The 19,379-nt window shown below is 37.1% G+C and overlaps 2 protein-coding genes across 2 annotated transcripts in view; both read right to left on the reverse strand.

Moving 5' to 3' along the window:
• Positions 1 to 3,121, reverse strand: part of epc2 (enhancer of polycomb homolog 2 (Drosophila)) — a 20,402-nt gene extending 17,281 nt beyond the window's left edge. Inside the window, 3 exon segments of the mRNA XM_016238774.1 lie at positions 415 to 673; positions 792 to 951; positions 2,704 to 3,121. Of these exon segments, the coding sequence (XP_016094260.1) occupies positions 415 to 673; positions 792 to 951; positions 2,704 to 2,856 (572 nt within the window). The 5' untranslated portion in view covers positions 2,857 to 3,121.
• A 9,952-nt stretch (positions 3,122 to 13,073) lies between these two features.
• acvr2aa (activin A receptor type 2Aa) overlaps positions 13,074 to 19,379 on the reverse strand; it is a 54,378-nt gene continuing 48,072 nt past the window's right edge. Inside the window, exons 6-11 of the mRNA XM_016238747.1 lie at positions 18,403 to 18,546; positions 17,612 to 17,757; positions 16,661 to 16,775; positions 15,609 to 15,747; positions 14,302 to 14,432; positions 13,074 to 14,215 (exon numbers count right to left, since the gene is read on the reverse strand). Of these exons, the coding sequence (XP_016094233.1) occupies positions 14,021 to 14,215; positions 14,302 to 14,432; positions 15,609 to 15,747; positions 16,661 to 16,775; positions 17,612 to 17,757; positions 18,403 to 18,546 (870 nt within the window). The 3' untranslated portion in view covers positions 13,074 to 14,020. The remainder of the gene's footprint in view (positions 14,216 to 14,301; positions 14,433 to 15,608; positions 15,748 to 16,660; positions 16,776 to 17,611; positions 17,758 to 18,402; positions 18,547 to 19,379) is intronic.

Here is a 19,379-nt window from a genome sequence, read left to right on the forward strand (position 1 = left end):
ATTACTGCCCAAGTAATTAATTATTTTATTCTTCAGTGAAAAAAACATTCTGTTCTTTTAAATTTTTATTCATCAAATTACACAGAAAAAATGTATCACAGTGTCCAATAAAATCTTACAGAAGATTGAGAATGATTTCTGAAGGATCATGTGACACTGAAGCCTGGATTAATGGCTACTCAAAATTCAGCTTTGCCACCACAGGAATAAATTACATTTTAAAATATATTCAAATAGAAAACAGTTACTTGAAATTGTAATAATATTTCACAATATTAAGTTTTATACTGCATTTAACTATTGTAAATAAATACAGCCTTAATGAACATAACACGTTCTTTTAAAAAGGTTAAACTATCTTACAGACTCCCAACCCTTTGTGTGGTAGTTTATGGTAATATTAATTTATTTCACCGTTGGCTTTATGAGATTGTTACTCTCATACAATTCTGGTACCATGCTGGCTCGCAACTTAATGTTCTATGTCCTACAGCAAAACCAGATAAGAAGCACTGACTTGTTATTACCTGGTTGGTGCTTGCTTTCTCTAACCGATCCATCATGGTCTCGAACTGCACAGGTTTGAGCTCCATTTTGCGGTTGAGTCTGTTCAGTAAAGTCTCATCCTCTGAGTCCATATCATAGTCAGGCAGCTCGTTATCCAGACCCAGAGCTGGTGCGGAGTAACAGATTGAGATTCAAATTCAAATCACACTTTATTTGTTTATTTAAATCAAGAAATTAAAGCATCCAGAAGGACTATCTTGAGTTTGAAGCTGAAGGTCACTCACGCTGGATGTGGATGAGCTGTTTGGGGATGCGAAACTCTCCTTTGTAAAGGCGGTCATAATACGTGATGTTACTCTCAGCCTCTGGCACAGGGATGACCATACTCTCCTTCTTCTCTCTGAACACCTGCTGGGCAGAGATGGCCCTCTGGAGATGGTGCTCCTGAAACACACCGTGAGAGAGAGAGAGGATGAGTAAACCTAATTCTTCATTCACTGAGTGGGACAACTCAAATTTGTGAAAAGGTTACACCATATACACCACAACACTAAAGATTTTGTCACATCATACATAACACAAAGAATTTCCATTAGCAAGTGAGACCAGTTCCTTAAGCTAAAACTGATGTAGCTGGACTCAGCAATAAGAAAAAGTTCAAAACTCACACAGAGACGGAAATAAGAATTGGGCAAGTACGACTTTTAATGCAGCTGAGAACAGCAACGTGATGAAACCCGCTGCAATGGCTTACACAGCTCGCAAGCATACAAATGAACGTTCCAGTGACTTTTGGATTCATAAGAGACTCACTGTGGTGGACGGTTCAATAATAGAAAGGTGAGAAGTTCATTATCAGGTGGGTGAGGAGAGCAAATGCAATCTGTGGCACATAACTCAAGTTTTTAACATGTACCTTGGTCTGCTGTATGTCTGTCCAACACAACCTCTTGATCTTCCTTGATCAAGATGGCAACATGGCACTTCATACTTGTGTTCTACTAAAACTCACTTCACTAACAAAAAAAAACAATCAAACTGAAGAAATCTTGATCTGTTGCACATCTTTCAAAACAGCCGAAGATGTCATGAGAGATGTGTCCAGTGGTGTAACCAAGTACGCATGTAAAGTAATAAATATACATTTTTGACAATGAATACCATGATGTTTTCTTTCCCAAATGGAGGTTTACTTGATTTGACCTGACCAAAACATTTCTTTTTATAAAAAGGTTAAAATGTGTAATATTTTAAAAGACAACAGAGAGATATAAGGGGGTTGTTTCTGTTTTATGGTTTTCTTGACATAATGTGACAACAACAAGGCATTTTGCCTGTTGGTTACTAGGACATTTTCCAATTATGTCAACAACAAAAAACATTTTTTTAAAGAAAATTGTAAAGTAGTAATATTAAAATCAATAATAATAATAATAATACAGTAAATGTTAAACTCTTAATAATAAAATATATTTAATTATATAAATCCATAAGAGATGGTATACACTCACACACATACATATTTATGTACAATAATAATAACAACAACAACAGCAAAACATTACATTTTTTAAACATTGGAATACATTTTAAACCAACAGTAACTAAAAGTATTTTTTATGAATTAAATAGTTCAATTAAATAATATTTCACATTGGACTTTTCATTACAATATAGAAATATGTGCCATGGTAACACATAATATCATGGTACTCTGATACAATAATACTGAATGATTACCATAACCATATACCATTGTATTATATGATAATGAATTGTGGGAGATAGTAATGCTATATTGATGGCTAGAGCCCGGTGCAGCAGAAACTAAACAACAGAAGAATCAAATAGATTCAGGTTTCAGAAGCACGCCGTTCAGCTCGTGTATTCCTGTCGTAACATACGTCAATCTCTAACGCATTTACGCAAAAAGGCTGACGTCAATGCGCATTCACCACTAGCAAATGTCTCACGTAAATATCCTTGCTCGCGCCACTAGTGTAAAAGATTTCCCACGACTACGCAACTGTCGTAAATTATATACGTAACCTAGAGCCTTACAACGCTGCTTGCGGATCCCTTCGAGCAGAGAACGGACTTACGTAATAAAACGTGCGTAAGAGATACGTAAATACCAACACCCTGCTATGCACCTGAACCTCATGAAAAATTATGAATTTAAAATCATTTACATACCGACTCCTCTTCCTTTTCCATTCCGGTTGGCATCTGCGGAACCGCTCGGTTGATGGAGACGCAGTCGGTGAGGTCCGGAAGGTCTTTATTGCGGTAGATCGGCAGCGGTTTGGCGGCGTCTAGCGCTCGCGCGCGGAACGAGAGTTTACTCATTGTTTTCAGCGATCACAAACACACTAAACACGGATCATTCGGTACAAATACACACACGAGCCGACGGTTCTCTCCGCGGCCGCGCTCACTGACGACCCTCCAATCGAAATCCGGCGGTTAAAGGCATCTCTGAGCGAGTTCTGGTGTTTTTTCACGGGTTTTTTTTTCTAGGCTGGTGTGAAAACATGGCGGACATGATCCCGACAGTCCGCGCGACACTGCCAAAGAGCGGGAGCGGGAGCGCGCGGGTGCCGCTGCGCGCGCACACGGTGTTACGACACGCGGGCACGAGGAGCACATGAGTGCGTCGCAGAGCTGTCACATTTTACATTTGTAGACCGTCTGTTACACATCCCAGTGATGTGTCTAATGTGTTTACATACGCCACGCAGCCAAAGATGGCCTACAATACAAAACTGAACCACATATTCAAGATTTTGGGCCACAGAATGTTTAGATTGAAAATCTCATAGGCAGGCCTTGATCGACAGTTTGTGTATTTGGGGGAGACATGCATCCCTCTTAATAATTAATAATGAAGAGGGATGCATGTCTACCCCAAATGCACATAAACTGTCGATATGAGCCTGCCAATCCAGTCTTTTGAGAAAATGTTACTGTTTTATGAGGAGGCAAAGACATTCAGTTAAAAAAAAAACATACCGGTCCATCCCCAGCCCTATCACTAACCCTAGCCTACTAAAACATAGGAATTGTACAAATTTTGCACGAATTAGTCACCACTCACCAATTTGCCAAAATGTTAAATATTTACAAATTGCAATGAGATTATGTTGGTACCTTCACACCCTTCAGGTTAGGCACCATATTGAATGTTTAAAAACAAATTTTTACAACGAACCACATTCAAAACTGTTTATTTTTGTCTAGAAAGACATTTTGCTGGCTGAACAACCAGTATGTTGTTAAACAACAGTACAATCTATTCAACGCATTGTACTTCTTCATTCCTGTCAAAAATTAAATATGGCGTACTCTAAGTTGTTTTATTACCAATAACGAAAAGGAAGAATTGGGCCTGCTTGCTTTATGACATTTACAAACTCATTCAGATTCCATTAAATACAAGTAAAATCCATAATTACTATGGATTATTCCTAAAAATTGTGGTTGTTTTTACTACTGTTTTGTCACTAAATTTAAACCAGTGAACTAACAACACATATGTAACCCTGGACCACAAAACCAGTCATAAGGGGTCAATTTTTTTAATTAAGATGTATACATCATCTGAAAGCTGAATAAATAAACTTTCCATTTTTTCCCCACAAAAAAATCTAAATATTGAGAAAATCGTCTTTAAAGTTGTCCAAATTAAGTTCTTGGAATGCATATTACTAATCAAAAATTAAGTTTTGATATATTTATGGTAGGAAATTTACAAAATATCTTCACGGAACATGATCTTTAATTAATATCCTAATGATTTTTGGCATAAAAGAGAAAATTATCATTTTGACCCATACAATGTATTGTTGGCTATTGCTACAATATACCCATGCTACTTATGACTGCTTTTGTGGTCCAGGGTCATATGTTCAATTCAAATGCAGTTATTTTGTTGCTGTGTTTTTATGTGCCTATAGCTCAAATGATCAAAACGTACTCCACATATTTTATTGTGATTATGGTTACTCTGCTTTTGAGTACATACTGTAATCACAGTAGCCTTTTCTGTTGACAAGTTTCTTAAATAAATAACTTCCGTCCTCCACCATGTTCGATAACTGATACTGGAATGTGAGAACTTGGTAGCAGGCGGCCAGCCTACAGAGAGGAAAGTGTATTGGGACCTACTTGGAAAAAGTTACCTGCTAAGACACAAATCATTTTTAATGAGAGGAACGAGAAGAGCGCAGAGGCAATCCTATAAAACAGTGGTGGAGATGTGAGATGGATAAGTGGAGAGTGTCTGAGGGCTGCATTGGGTGTTTCTCTGGAGAACATTTCCTATATTGCTTGCACACTCTAGGAACAGTAAATTAATTGAAACATTTATGTTGTACGCTACTGTTTAAAAGTTTGGGGGTAAGTATGTTAGTCCTTTTGTAATTTCTGTTACAAAAAATTATATTTCAATTAAATGCTGTTCTTTTGAACTGTGTATTCATCAGAGAATCTTCCCTGTTGGAAAAAAACAGCATATGCTGGTTAGGTATGTTTTGAAGCATGGTAGCTGGTTTAAGCTTGTCCTTAGTTAGAAAAAGTCTTTGAATCACCGATAAACGATCAATTAAAACAATTCTGTCAGCCAAAATAATATTCTTCAGGATTATCAGTCAGGGTTCAGAATGGGACATAGCACCATTACTGCAGCTACATTAGTCTCAAATGATATTATAACCTCTCTAGATAGTAAAAAGTCATGTGCTGCTTTATTTATTGATCTGTCTAAAGCTTTTGATTCAGTAGATCACAAATTAATGTTACATAGACTTAGGTATGTAGGTCTCAGTGAAGCTGCTTTAAAATGGTTCGAAAACTATCTTTCAGAACGCACTCAATGTGTGTCTGTTGAAAATTACAAATCAGTGAAATATGAAACTTAGACTTCATCGAAAGAAGGTGCATGGAAAAATTATGTTCTGGAAAGATTCACATTTCACAAATTTGATTCCCTGTATGCATGAGCGATGGGTTACACATAGTTATAGAAATATTGTTTGCTTTAGTCATACTAATCATTGACAAATGTTCATTTATGATGTTTACACACAGACACACTGCAACCAGCTTGTTAATGTGTTGTTTTGAATCTAAACCAATATTGAATGTGTGTCTGATTTGTCTCCTGACTGTTTTTCTCTTGTTCAAGACATTTCACCACTCATAGAGCTGGTTATGGTGGCGATTCCCCATCATTTAAGCTCAAAACACACAATCCTGAGCCTCAAGACAATTCATTGCTGAAGTCATTGCAGGCATTGAGATCCCAGGTGTGAATTAGTGTAAACTGCTGGGATCAGGATGAAAGGTAAGTAAGTAGCTAATAATAGCATCACAGGCTTCAAAAGCTGTTCCACTTTGTAACAAATGGTCATCTTCCTTTCTTAAATTACCCCTTTCTTCTCCAAAACTTCAACTGGAATATCTGTGTATGTGTGAACCTTGTGTTTTAGTGTAGTCCGTAAGGTGTTTCAGACTCTGTGCTGTGACAGCTATGATGTTCCTCATTACTGTACTGCATATTTTGCTCTTATTTCCCCTCAGGGCCCAGTTCTTTGGGTACACCGGGTCCTGGACCTTCTCTGCCAAGTCCTTGGAGTTCTGGATGTGATGTTCCACGTCGCCAAATAATGGTGACAGGAATGTGACCAAGTGTCTTGCAGTGTTGTACGAGTTGGAGTTTATACTGCTGACATTTGGTCTGAGTTGAACTTCCTCTTTATTTTTGGGAGCCCGTATGAACACTAAAAAGATTCCCTAGGGTAAAAGCAGGAGTAGAAGTTGCAGTTGGTAGCTTTTTCTAGGATTGGCGAATCCACATAGCGAGTAAATTAACTAAACACCACCTGAATTATATATTATGAGCTACGCACATTCACTGAGGGGGAACGGTGAGCCCAGAGGCCTTCATGATATTGTGACGTGCAGGGGCCACAGGCATTACTAGACCCAACTTCATCTCAGCTCAAGTGTGAACATGCATTCACTGTGCAATGTTTTTAGGCGACTTCATTTGTCACGTGATACTGACATTTCAGTCTGAAAGTGTAAAGGGAGAAAAGTAAGTCACCGCTTTTATTCAAGATTCAAGCGGCTTTATTAACATATAAAGGCTTCTCATTGCCAAAGTATTGGTAACTTTGAAGACATACACATTTACAAACGATTAAAAAACACAAATTAACAATGAGAGGGGATATTCAAGCTTAACAGAAAAATTAAGCACAGTCAGTTCTATATTGCTGCTTATGGGTCTATTATATTCATCTGTACTGCAACACTTTATGAGTTTGGGGGTTATCATTTTTCACAGTTTTACTTTTTTTTCACATTTATCCACCAAACACAGAAATATACCTTCTAGATTGGATATAAAATTTCCTTCATAAAAACTGGAGACTGCCTTATACATATTCAGTGGTGGACTGATCTTAAATGCCAAAGCCTTTTTGACCACGGTAAAATACATTTGCTCAAAATTCAACTAGTTTATTGATAAGTTGAATACTGAAACTAGATCTAAATTTGTTGACAATATTTTTTGGGGGATCATGGTATGTGTTTATTTTGTATCCTGTCATGATATGAATGTATGCATGTTACTAGTTTTTGAGCACCTTTCCAGATCTATAGTTGTGGTTTGGACAGTTGGATTGCAATAGATCCAATATGTTGTGGTTGAATTAACATTTGGCTTTTCAGAGAGCTATCTGTTCTGCCCAAGACAAATAAATACATTTTATGTGTGAATGGAGAGCTTTAAATGCAAAACCTTGCTGCAACTAACATTAAAATGGTCACATCAACAGTTTTTCAAAGTTGATCTGGAGCCATGTGCTCAAATACTATATTTTTTAAAGGCAGATGTTCATTTTCATTACTATAGCACTACAGGGAAAAAAATTAAGATCATGTTTAATATTATTTGATTTTATTATTTATTAATATTTTGAATTGTCTTATATACACACACACACACACACACACACAAACAATATATGTATATGTGTGTGTATGTGTGTATATATATATATATATATATAAATTCATGTTTGTTAGACTTAATGTTTTTGTATTTTATTAACATTATTTAATTTAATTTCATATTTTAAATAATAATTATACATTTCATAGTGTTTTGATCAATCTGAACAATATTTTGGAAAGACTTCATTAGTAAGGCTAACATTAGTTAACATGAACTAAGAATGAACAATACTTCTAACAGCATTTATTAATCTTAGTTAGATGCTATTTACACAGTAAAAATATCAGTATTTTCTTAGCGATATGCTATTTACACTAAGTGCAAATAACTATAGATTCTATTTACACTATGTTAAAATAGCAGTATTTTCTGCTATTTATACTACTTATTTCAAATGTAGAACATAAAACAGTAGGCTATGCAATAATAACAGAGTGAGTGTAAAATATAATTTTTATTCAATTTTTTAAATGGGTACCACCATATTTGGGCAATAAAAGCCCTCCCTAGACCTACCCGATGTGATATGAGATTTGAAAATGTTTCGGCCACCGTATACAAGCCCTGTAAACACTGTCACAGACACGAAGATACATCTTTAATTTCATCAAGCTGAATGCTCACTAACGTTAACTGCCATGGTCATCACATTTTCAGGGCATTTCAAGTTTTATTTTGACGTGACACATAGCAGTGATATCTAAGTTTCCGTACCCACTGTATATACAGTATATATCAATTTTTTAAGTTCTTTTGGTCTATTTTATTTCAGCTTAATTTCAACTACTGAAAACTATTTTTAATAGCTAGTTTTAACTAACAATAACAGCACTGATGTTTGCAAAGGAGTTAAAATCCTCAGGTGCATCATGTGAAACCTCCTGTGACCTCTGGAGATGCTGGAGAGGCAGGTGGCAGATGTGTACAGAGCACATTGGCTTTGTGACTTCTGTGTTTGGGGAGCTGCCAAATGATTCTAGAGACACATGTTTATCCCAAGAGGAGCTCATTGTAGATGTTAATTTTCTGCTCCAGGGATAATGGCTCTCTCTGATCAGGTTATTATCAACCACTCAGTCTCATAGGATGAAATGCTGAACCAGTAACTTGATGTTCTTAATACAAATGTTTAATTCTGGACTGTGAAATTCAGAAAACTGAACTACATCTGACTTAAAGTCACAATATCAGCCTCACAAACATGTTTATTTTTTAAATATAATTTAAAATATAACTATAAAGCAAATTCAAAACATTAAAAAAACTATAATAGTATATAAATAATCTCAAGATGGCAGCCTTGTTATTGTACTTATTCTCAGACTTTAAGGCATGAACACATCTCACCTAGTGGATGCATATCTCGCTAATCTTGCTTACATTGCTAATACTCTATTCACACACATTACCATTGTTTTATTCACTGTTACTTGCTTTAATGGCGGATGTGTGTCTACCTTTGAGTGCAGGTGAGGACACGTTCGAGACTTCGGGAGCCTGATCAAGACGGTGCGCAGCACATTGCCCGCGACGACGATCATGGTGTCAGGACTGCTTCCCACGTATTGACGAGGACACGAAAGGTTCAGTAGACTTTTTGCTTTAAATGAATGGTTATTGTCATGGTGTTAAGAACAGAAACTGCTCTTTGTTAATAATTGGAATCTTTTCTGGGAGCGTCCTAGGCTTTTTCACACTGATGGCCTGCACCCTAGCAGAGTCGGAGCGGAACTCATGTCGGATAACATCTCCAGGACGCTACGCACCATATGACTAGTAAGTCAAATCTCAAATAACTGCCCTGATGACTTGTGCTCTACTCGCTTAAATGATAGAAGTACTTGCGCTGTACAATCTATAAAGACTGTGTCTGTTCCCCGAATAGTGAGGTCAAAATATAAATTTAATGCAGGATCTAGAAAAAAATCTGATCGTGATTAAACCAGAAAAAAGAAAGTGAAAGTGAAGTGACATGTGACCAAGTATGGTGACCCATACTCCGAATTAGTGCTCTGCATTTATCCCATCCAAAGTGCACACACACACAGCAGTGAACACACACCCGGAGCAGTGGGCAGCCATTTTTTGCTGCAGCGCACGGGGAGCAGTTGGGGGTAGCAGTTGCGAACAAAAACTATTTTTAAAGTTTGGGCTCCTAAACATTAGATCACTCTCACCCAAAGCAGTTATTGTAAATGAAATGATCACAAATAATAGTTTTGATGTACTCTGCTTGACTGAAACCTGGCTAAAACCTAATGATTATATTGGTCTAAATGAGTCTACTCCACCAAGCTACTGTTATAAGCATGAGCCCCGTAAGACTGGTCGTGGTGGCGGTGTTGCAACATACATGGAAAGTTTATTTATTCAAAAATGGACCCTTATGACTGGTTTTGTGGTCCAGGGTCACATATGGCATTTGAATAGCTGGAGGACACACACACTACTATTTAAAAGTTAGGGTTCGGTAATATTTTATAAAGTTTGTGAAATCTCTTAGATCAATTCAATTCATCCTTGCTAAATAGAAGTATGAATTTATTAGCATTAGTCATTCATTTATTAAATTAGCAATTATTAATAATCAATTTACTGAATAATAATATAAAAAAATAATGTTACTAGGCTCAAACATTTTAAATTTAGGGGAATAGGGAAAATCTTAGTCAAAATGGGTGTAAACAGAATTAGGCCAAATGCTGACATCTAGTGGTGTGTACACACATAACAGCTATTAATCAAATAGATTCAAGATTCCTGTCAGGCTGGACAGTACTCATCCCAGCATTGAGAAAATATGCATGCAAGTATTTTTAGGTAAGTTCAGTGAGAAACAGGACACATTTGAGAGCAGTCACTATACTTTATTTGAGGGGAATAGTAGCATAAAATTTCATCTGTACATTATGTAACAATTACGTCTGATCAGGCCCTGAATGCGTTAAATACTCAAGAGAAAGGTGGACAAAAATGGCATGTCCAGCACAACAGTAATGCAGCTGCTCGCACCTAAAATGGAGAGTTTTGGTAAAGTGGAGACATTCACTTAATGGTGTAGTTGAGAAGAAACATGGCCACTGAAGACCGAAAAAGTGTGTCTGAAAGAAAAGACAGAGAGAGAAGCTGCTGGTCGAATCCCAGGAGCAATACTTGCAACGCTGCACCATGTTGTCTGTCGTGCTACACTGTTTGTTCAATCTTTTGAACGCTGTGAGTGGAAGTCTGAGGTAAAGGATTGATTCTTTAGTAGTGTTTTATCTGACCAGTTTTAAAAATAGCATCACTTCTCATTGATCCAGAAAAGAAGAATGAGTTGGGCCATGATATAAATTAATACAACTAAAATACAGATGTACAAAATTAACATATTTAACAATAATAATATCAATAAAGGATTTTTTTTCTGAGACATTAAAAAAATGCATGCTCTTTTCACAATCTAAAACAACATTCATATGTACATACGGTGCATTATCATCCGAGTCTTCTACTAAACACAGGGCTTTTAAAGTTTGGCTTTCCATCTTATTCAACCTTCCCCCCAGATTCCCCAACTAGAAAACCAAAAACAGACCGGGAACAGGACAGCACCTGGTGAAAACACTCTACAGGCCAGCAGCAGTCACTCAGCTTATTGAATCATCTGTAGTGTTTAGTCAAAAGTGAATCACAAGAACCTCACGGAGATGCTCTCAGACCAGAGCACTCATCCTGCAAACGAACCAGGTACTTCAGCTTGATGTTATAACCAACTGACCTTAAATGCAATGACCTTTGCATCTACAGAGTCCAACTGAGGGCCTTGTTGTTCTGAGATGGCACAGGCCCCGCATTAATTTACCATCAGATGAAGTAAAACAGAATGAGCTGGCTGAGAATGCTACAGTAGAGAGATAGAGAGCTTTCATTGAAAGGGCTTGATTGCATATGGTTGTATGGACCTGAACATTGTCAAATGCATCATATTGTAAAAGAATTGTGAACTGAATCATACTTCACGATTTTGTATCAGACTCAAATCAGTTCAGATATTTGTAGTCTGAATGGATGAAAAAAAAAAACACAAACATGAAATGCATTGTTTACAAACTGGATTCAAACCACAGCCATGTGGTTTGAAATCAGATTAAAATCAGGTTTTTACAAATGTGTTGAGTCTGAATGGTCAGATCAGATTTCAATTCCACAAACATGAAATGCATTGTTTACAAACTGGATTCAAACCACAGCCATGTGGTTTGAAATCAGATTAAAATCAGGTGTTTACAAATGTGTTGAGTCTGAATGGTCAGATCAGATTTCAATTCATTTGAAATTTTTTGGATTATTTGTTCAGACAGGCAGCATATGATTTAGTATCTGATTCAAATCAGTTTAGTTTACAAACCCGATACAAATCACATGAATATGAGGTTTTTAAATCAAATTAAAATCAGATTTTCAGAAATGCGTTCAATTGTGAGTTCAGATCTCAATTCATTTTTCACTCTTTTGGGGTGCAATGTAACTAAAATATTGAAAGCAAAATGAACCAAAATGAGCCACTGAATCATATTACAGGACTTGTTCAGACAAGCAGCAGAAATCCAATTTAGTATCTGATACAAATCAGATTAGTTGTTTGTAGTCTAAAAGGGGAAAAACCCTCATAAAAAACAGATTTTTACAAATAAACGTGGTTTGAAGTCAGATTAATATCAGTTTCAGTGTGAACAGTCTGATCAGATTTGAAGCAGTTTTTTGTTATCTGGAATGGATATTGACTACACTGTCTGAATAAATTTCTCGCAAAATGATTCTAAAGATCGGATTTGAAAATCAAATTGGATTCAAGTGCAGTGTGAACGAAGCCAAAGAGCAGCAGCAGAGAAGCTGTTCTTTTGAAAGATTCTGCTGGCAGAGAGTTACTGCATGTGTTCGGTCCCCATTACAGCATGTTATTAGCTTAATACTCTCAGACAACCGGGCATCATAACATATGCATAGCCTGACGTCGACTTCAGTTTGTGATGTACATTATGGTCTAAGCAAACTGCTAGGTGCTTGGATTTTTACCACACTGGAAGTGGCCTGTGAGCTGTGAAACAGTCCCTGCTTAGGATGTTATTGCACATAATATGACCACACTAATAAGGTGTTATATTAAGGGCCCTTGCATACATAATACAACAAGGGTCACCAGAATGGCACCAGAGGGCTCAAAGCAAAAGGAAACGCTTCCTGAGACATACTGAGATACAGTTCTTGTAGAAGTGTGTAGAAGGTCGCCTGGCTGCTGATCTGAAACCAGTTTGACCATAGAAGACCAAGATTGGATGATTCCAAATGGAAATGGAACAAAAAAAGTGACGCCCAGAAGACAGGAAATATTTCAGATGAACCAATAATGAAGGGGTTTCCATGACTGCTAACGGGATCTCATGCACAAGCTCCACATGATAAAGGTTTGAAAAGCTAAGAAAATTAAAAATGAACCAAAAAAAAGAAAAGAAAACAAGGCATGCACATACGTCAATGTTGTGAGGACACCGCAAACCTATATTGGTAAGTGCTTCTGTATTATTTTCACAAAATTCATATTTTCAGGGATTTTTTCTTCTCAACAGGTCTTGATAAAGGTCAAAATTTGTTTTAACAAACAAACGGTCACAATGCTAAAAGAACAAAAGTCACATTTTAAACAGCAGGGCAACACAGAGAACAACTAAAAGAAAGAAGGCAGAACACTGGTTTATGAATGGCCATCGTTTCTTGGCATAATCTGTCATATAAAAAAAGTTTTCCCCGTATTTAAAAAGCTTCCGTGCCAAATGGAGGTCATCGAAAAGCCTCTTTTTTATATCATATAGTGTTACAAAACAAACTTATTATTAGGATGAGAAACTGAGGTATACCTTGTCGAGAGGTTGGTGGTTATCTGACAGAAACTCTGAAAGCTTTCAGAGGAAACACGTGTCGATTTGGGTTGTATCGTCACCCTTTCTGTTGATATCTGTACAGCAGCGTCACACTACACATTCAAAAAGCTGTTTCTTATTGGCATTACAATAGTCATTCATACGTACACATTAAATGTGTCTTTTTTTACATGGACGTTGCCCTTTTTTATACTGAAATGACACAAGCGCCGTGCGGAGGAGGAGTCTCGTTTACTCCTTGAATGGGAAAGTTTATTCTCAGAGCAGAGAAACGACAACAAAGAGGTTCGTTTTTGATGTCGGCTTATAATCCATCCGTCCTTACCAGAGCGCCCCGTGGTACTAGTTTATATATACACAACACATACAATAACGTAGCTGGCTCCAGGTAAACCTGTATTAAACCCAGATTCGGCACAAAATGCATTGTCTGCATTTGCTCCAGCCGTAAGTACAGGTCGATTATCCAGCATGTCTGAAGCCAGACGTCATAACTGCAGTCCACCACCATCCCCAACGCATCTTTTCTGTTCGGTCAGCCCGCAATTCACACGCTGATATCCTCCAGTCATAGGCTGGACTCCTTAGGGGGATAGTCCACGTTGGTCACCATTGTTACAACGGTGACTATTTCCTCCAGGGCGGAGACGCTGGTCTGCCGCTGCATTTGGATCACACGCTCCTCGACGCATCCCGCGGAGAGACGCGCCTCAGCCTCATGGTCCCAACACTCCTCTATAGTCTCGCACAGCATGGCCAGACCCTGAGAGACAAATGAACGTGTTTTATATCAAGGATAATATTAACTTCATTAAAAGCTTGAGGTGAGGTTTAATGATGATTACATACCGAATGTTTCTGCCAGCACTCCCTGAGAGTGGGCCGAAGCTTTTTGTGGACCACCACCTCCTGCATGTCTTCTAGAGTGGGGTGTTGGCCCACCTCCTCCTCAAACGGAAGCATGTACTCGTCCACTGGACCTTAAGAAGCAATAAACAAACATCTGCTCAGTAAGTTCTACCATTGAGGAGTAACAGACGTTTTCAAACTAAGGTCCAGAGACCCCAGGGGTAAAAGGGGTACTCAGAAAATTGGCAAGAAAACCCATACAAAAAGTTTTTTTTAAAGAATGTCTAAATTTATGTTAACTTTAGACATTAGATAAATGTGGTAATGTAATCATTTTTAACATTTGCTAAATTATTATGGTTTCATTTCTGATTATCAGCCCTAGTTTTTAATCATTTTGAGCAGTATAAAAATAATTTTCAATATTTTTTTTGGGGGGGGGAAAAGAATGTTTTCAGCTGCAAAAATGAAAATTGTGTCATCATTTACTCATTCACGTTGTTCCAAACCTGTATGACATTATTTCCACTATAGAACACAAAAGAAGATATTTTGAAGAATGTTGGGAACCAAACCGTTTCTCAAAGTATCTTTTTACATTTCACAGAAGAAAAAGTCTTTCAGGCTTTGAACAACATAAGAGTGAGGAAATTATGACAATTTTTCATTTTTGTGTGTACCTTTAGTGTTTCTTGGCATTAAAGTTTCAAAAAACTAGAGTTAGAGTTTTGCTGGGAGAATAAAAATACATATTTTGCCATGCGCATCAAAAATGAAATGAGATAATTGCTGATAAAAACTGATAGAAAAGAACCCAAGATAGGATAAACATTTTCAACATCGAAAAAATAACATTCTTCTGCATTATCAACAGAAATGCCAAACAAATGAGGGAGAAGACACTTTGGAGAAGAAGTAGCTAGACAGAATGCTGTTTAACCACCTGATCTGCCATCACACTCTGTCACCCATTCAATCCCATCATGCACTGCACTCAATGAGGTTGTCACACATGATGACCCTGTCACAATAGTCCCTGAGGTCTGCTTCACTGTCCACACCTGATCAATATTGTTCCATTAGACCAGACACCAATAATCGATAATAGTGAGCTTACTGCACTTACAGTGACAGGCTTATTCAGGAGCCCAAGTGACATACTGGAAATGTGTTTGTGTGATCAGGGAGTGCTGCCAGACCAGATTAAACTCAAATGTCAATCAAATTTGTACTATAAAATAACTGATATAACTGCACAGTTTGGTGTCAAAATGGTCTACGAGGAACAGCAGCTCACGCATACGTACCATCAGACGCAGTGCAACGGGCTGCCAGCTCCCACAGCACCAGTCCCACCGCATACATGTCTATCCTGAGGAAAGCATCTCGCTGGAAGTTGATGGCCCCTTCCAACACCTCCGGGGCCATGTAACGTCTGGTTCCCACCTGGAGCGCACAGAGAGATCTCCGTCTGGTTAGCATAACAGTTAACAATGGAACATGTACATGCATATGCCTTGATGAGTAGTGAATTAAGGGCAAGGGTCCAGCGGCCAGAGAACTATTACAATAAAGTACTTGATAATGTTTCAATGATCTAGATACACACTAACACTTGAACAAGCCAGTAATAAAACGCTGTATATGTAGTAGGGAACTACCAGCATTTCGGTATCAAGTGAATACAATAAAAAAGTATTGCTACAAGTGGTTCTACAATCTTTCTGCTAGCACTGCAGTCAATTCATTCATGGTTTAAATATGGAGGACCCATCCAGCTGTGATTTACAGCCTAATAACAAAACAAAAAGTTGAATTTTATATTTGATTTCTTTTGTATTTAAATAAATTACTGAATGTTTACCTGAATACTTCAGACTGCTGTGAAAATGTGAAAAACTTCCATTTAATTTGCATCGTTTTAATTGTTCTATTTGTTCATGATTTTATTACCCCCTGTTTACCTGAATAATTTCTTTGAAAAACTTCAAGATGTGATTACTTAATTGAGAAACCCTAGAAGGCTACATGCCATGGTTTTAATTGAATTTGTTAGCATTTATATTACTATTTAACTTTTTGCACAAAAGACTTTTTGTGCTCAATAGCATATACATTTTTGTTAAGGTATTGAGAAAGAAATTTCACAGCTGATATGGTATCGACTACTGACATTTTGGTGTCAAGTCTTTTATGTAGGTAGCACATTAGACTTTGAGATACAGCCTCTGATACACCTCCATAGAATCATATTCATATTTAAACACACTTTACAAAGCCAAACCCTCGCACAAAGGGCGGCACTTTACGATCAGCACAAAGCTTTAGATGATCTGAACAGTTGACTTTCAACACTTACCTGCCCATGTGTGTCCCCAGCTGACTTTCCTGCCTCAAACCTCAAAGCCAGACCAAAGTCAGCTATACAGGCCGTCAGATTAGACTTCAGCAGCACGTTCTTGCTCTTAATATCTCTGTGCACATATAATACAATTTTAAGCAAGTGAAAAGGCTTAAAATTAGTGTTAATTTTGTCAGCTATTTTAAATTTTAGTCTTAGTCCTGTGTTAAATGCCCTTCTTAGTTTTTATTATATTTAGTCAACCTTATTGTATTTAGTACTCTCTCTATCTACATTATGAAAACTGTTAAAACGAACGAAAAATATTATAACAGTGAATTCCACTAATTCCAAATTGCAATAGCCTATTTCTCTACTTAAAAAAACAGCGGTTGAGTAAGTGCATTTATTCAGCAACCACAGTCACAAACAATACAGTCGAGATCTCATGACAGAACACAGACTGACTGAGTGACGCTTTAATTTAGATCGCTAAACTCCAGCTTGTTTGTCGCTGTTAAAAATAAAAAGAGGTTTTTGGTAAAGTTTTTTTTTTTTAAATACATTTTAGTCTCATCTTATTTCATCAACGAAATAGTCATAGTTACCGTTTATTGACCTTATTGTCGTCTCATCTTCGCCTCGTCTTAGTCATGGGAAAAAAGCTCAACAAACTTTCTTCGTCATAGTTTTCGTTAACAAAATTAAATTTAATTAATTAAATAATAGATATAGATTCATTTATAATTTATAAATTAATTAATTAAAATGTTAACAAAGATCCTTTCAATATGGTTTCAGCTGTTTTTGTCTATACAATGAAAGTCAGTGGGGTTCAAAACTTTCACTGCATGGACCAAATCCACCCAATAAAAATGTGTTCTCGCACAATAAAATAAGTCATACAGTGTTTTCTCTTTAATATATCCAATGACCATAATCATTGTTAAAGAGTTGCACATTTCTAACCTGTGTGCGATGGCTGGTTTGTGGCCGTCTCTGTGTCCGGGGAAGTCAGAGTGCAAGTAAGCCAGGCCCCTAGCCATGGTTTGAGCGATGTGACACAGCTCATTCCACGTCACTACGTTTGCCTTTAGGTAGTCCGTCAGGGAGCCCTGCACACAGACATGCGGATCAATCATGGCTGTATATCAGCCTGCAGTGCAAAAAACTAAAACCTTTTCAATTCACAATAAAAAGAAAGAAAATTATAAAATCAGCAATAACACTGACTGTGGATACATTGGGTGCTACCATGTCACATATTTACTCGAAAATCTTGAATGATCTTTTGATGAAAATTATTTATTTTGCATAATTGCATCCTACCAGGCATTAACATGACAAATAAAAAATTGTTTCTTTTGTAATGTCCCTTGAGAACATATTATGAACATACAGAAAACGTTCATAACAAAATTGAAAATTTATGGATAGACGCATTTTACTAAATCAGTAGCATTCAAAAAGCAGCCAATTATCTTTCTCATTGTTTCTTTTTCATGTTTATTTCTCAGTGTTCAGCAGCTGGGATTGATAATTTCATAATGCAAAATTAAAGTCTTTAGTATGATGTTCAAAATTCATATAAATAAATAATAAAAAATACTTTTTAAAGTTTATTAGCAACATTTGAAAAATAATATAGGACGTAATCCCTGCTGATTATGATAGCAGAAATTAATTAGTAAACTTTGAGAAACTAAAATGGATCTACAACGGTTCCGCCAATACTGTCCAGCCCTCATACATCTCCACACCTTTTCATGGTAAGCTGTGATGAGCCACAGCTCAATGTCCAGATTGCTTCCTCTCTTCTCTGCCCCAATGAACTGCAGAATATTTTCATGCCTCATGCCAGGGAGATTGTAAATGTCATACTCGTTCTGCCATGACAGCTTGTCCTGAGAAAGACGCAAAGTACATAGTTATTACAGCACACCGGCATTATGGGCAATCCCCTAAAAAAAAAACTCCACTCCATCAAAAATGCTGTTCCACCAGTAAGTTGACAGCACTAGGGCTGCTAACTAACCATTAAAACAATACAAGTTAATACAAGTTACAGAGCTTTAGCTGACATTCACAGACAACTCAGATTATGCAAGTAAGCAGTAATTTACCAGAGCAAATTATTACAAGATTGACTGATGGATGAGACACATTATTTCCCTCACACCAAACTCTAAGCTGTAGAGCGAGACAGCTTCTGTTAGCTCCGTTTCTACTAAGGATGCACATTTTTATTTCATGACATAAATATTTATCTTTATATTTTTACACAATATTTAATTCATGTATATTTAAGGAAGGAAGTCTCTTATGCTCACCAACGCTGCATTTATTTGATCAAAAATGGAGTAAAAACACTAACATTGTGAAATATTATTACCATTTAAATAATGATTTTCTTTTGTAATATATTTTAAAACATAATTTGTTCCTGTGACGCAAAGCTGATTTTTCAGCAGCCATTACTCCAGGCTTCAGTGTCACACAATACTTCCGATATAATTCAAATATGCTGATTTGGTGCTCAAAGGGCCCTATCATACACCCGGCGCAATGCGGTGCAAGTGTTTTTGCTAGTTTCAGCCCGACGCAGTTCTCATTTTGCCGTCCTGCGCCGTGTTGTTTAAATAGCAAATGCATTTGCGGCCATTTGTGCGCCCATGGGCGTGCTGGTCTAAAAAAAGAGGTGTGTTCAGGCGCCTTGTTGGCGCGTTGCTATTTTGAG

This window comes from Sinocyclocheilus grahami, unplaced genomic scaffold, assembly GCF_001515645.1.
Source record: "Sinocyclocheilus grahami isolate Dianchi unplaced genomic scaffold, SAMN03320097.WGS_v1.1 scaffold547.1, whole genome shotgun sequence".
Taxonomy (NCBI): Eukaryota; Metazoa; Chordata; class Actinopteri; order Cypriniformes; family Cyprinidae; genus Sinocyclocheilus; species Sinocyclocheilus grahami.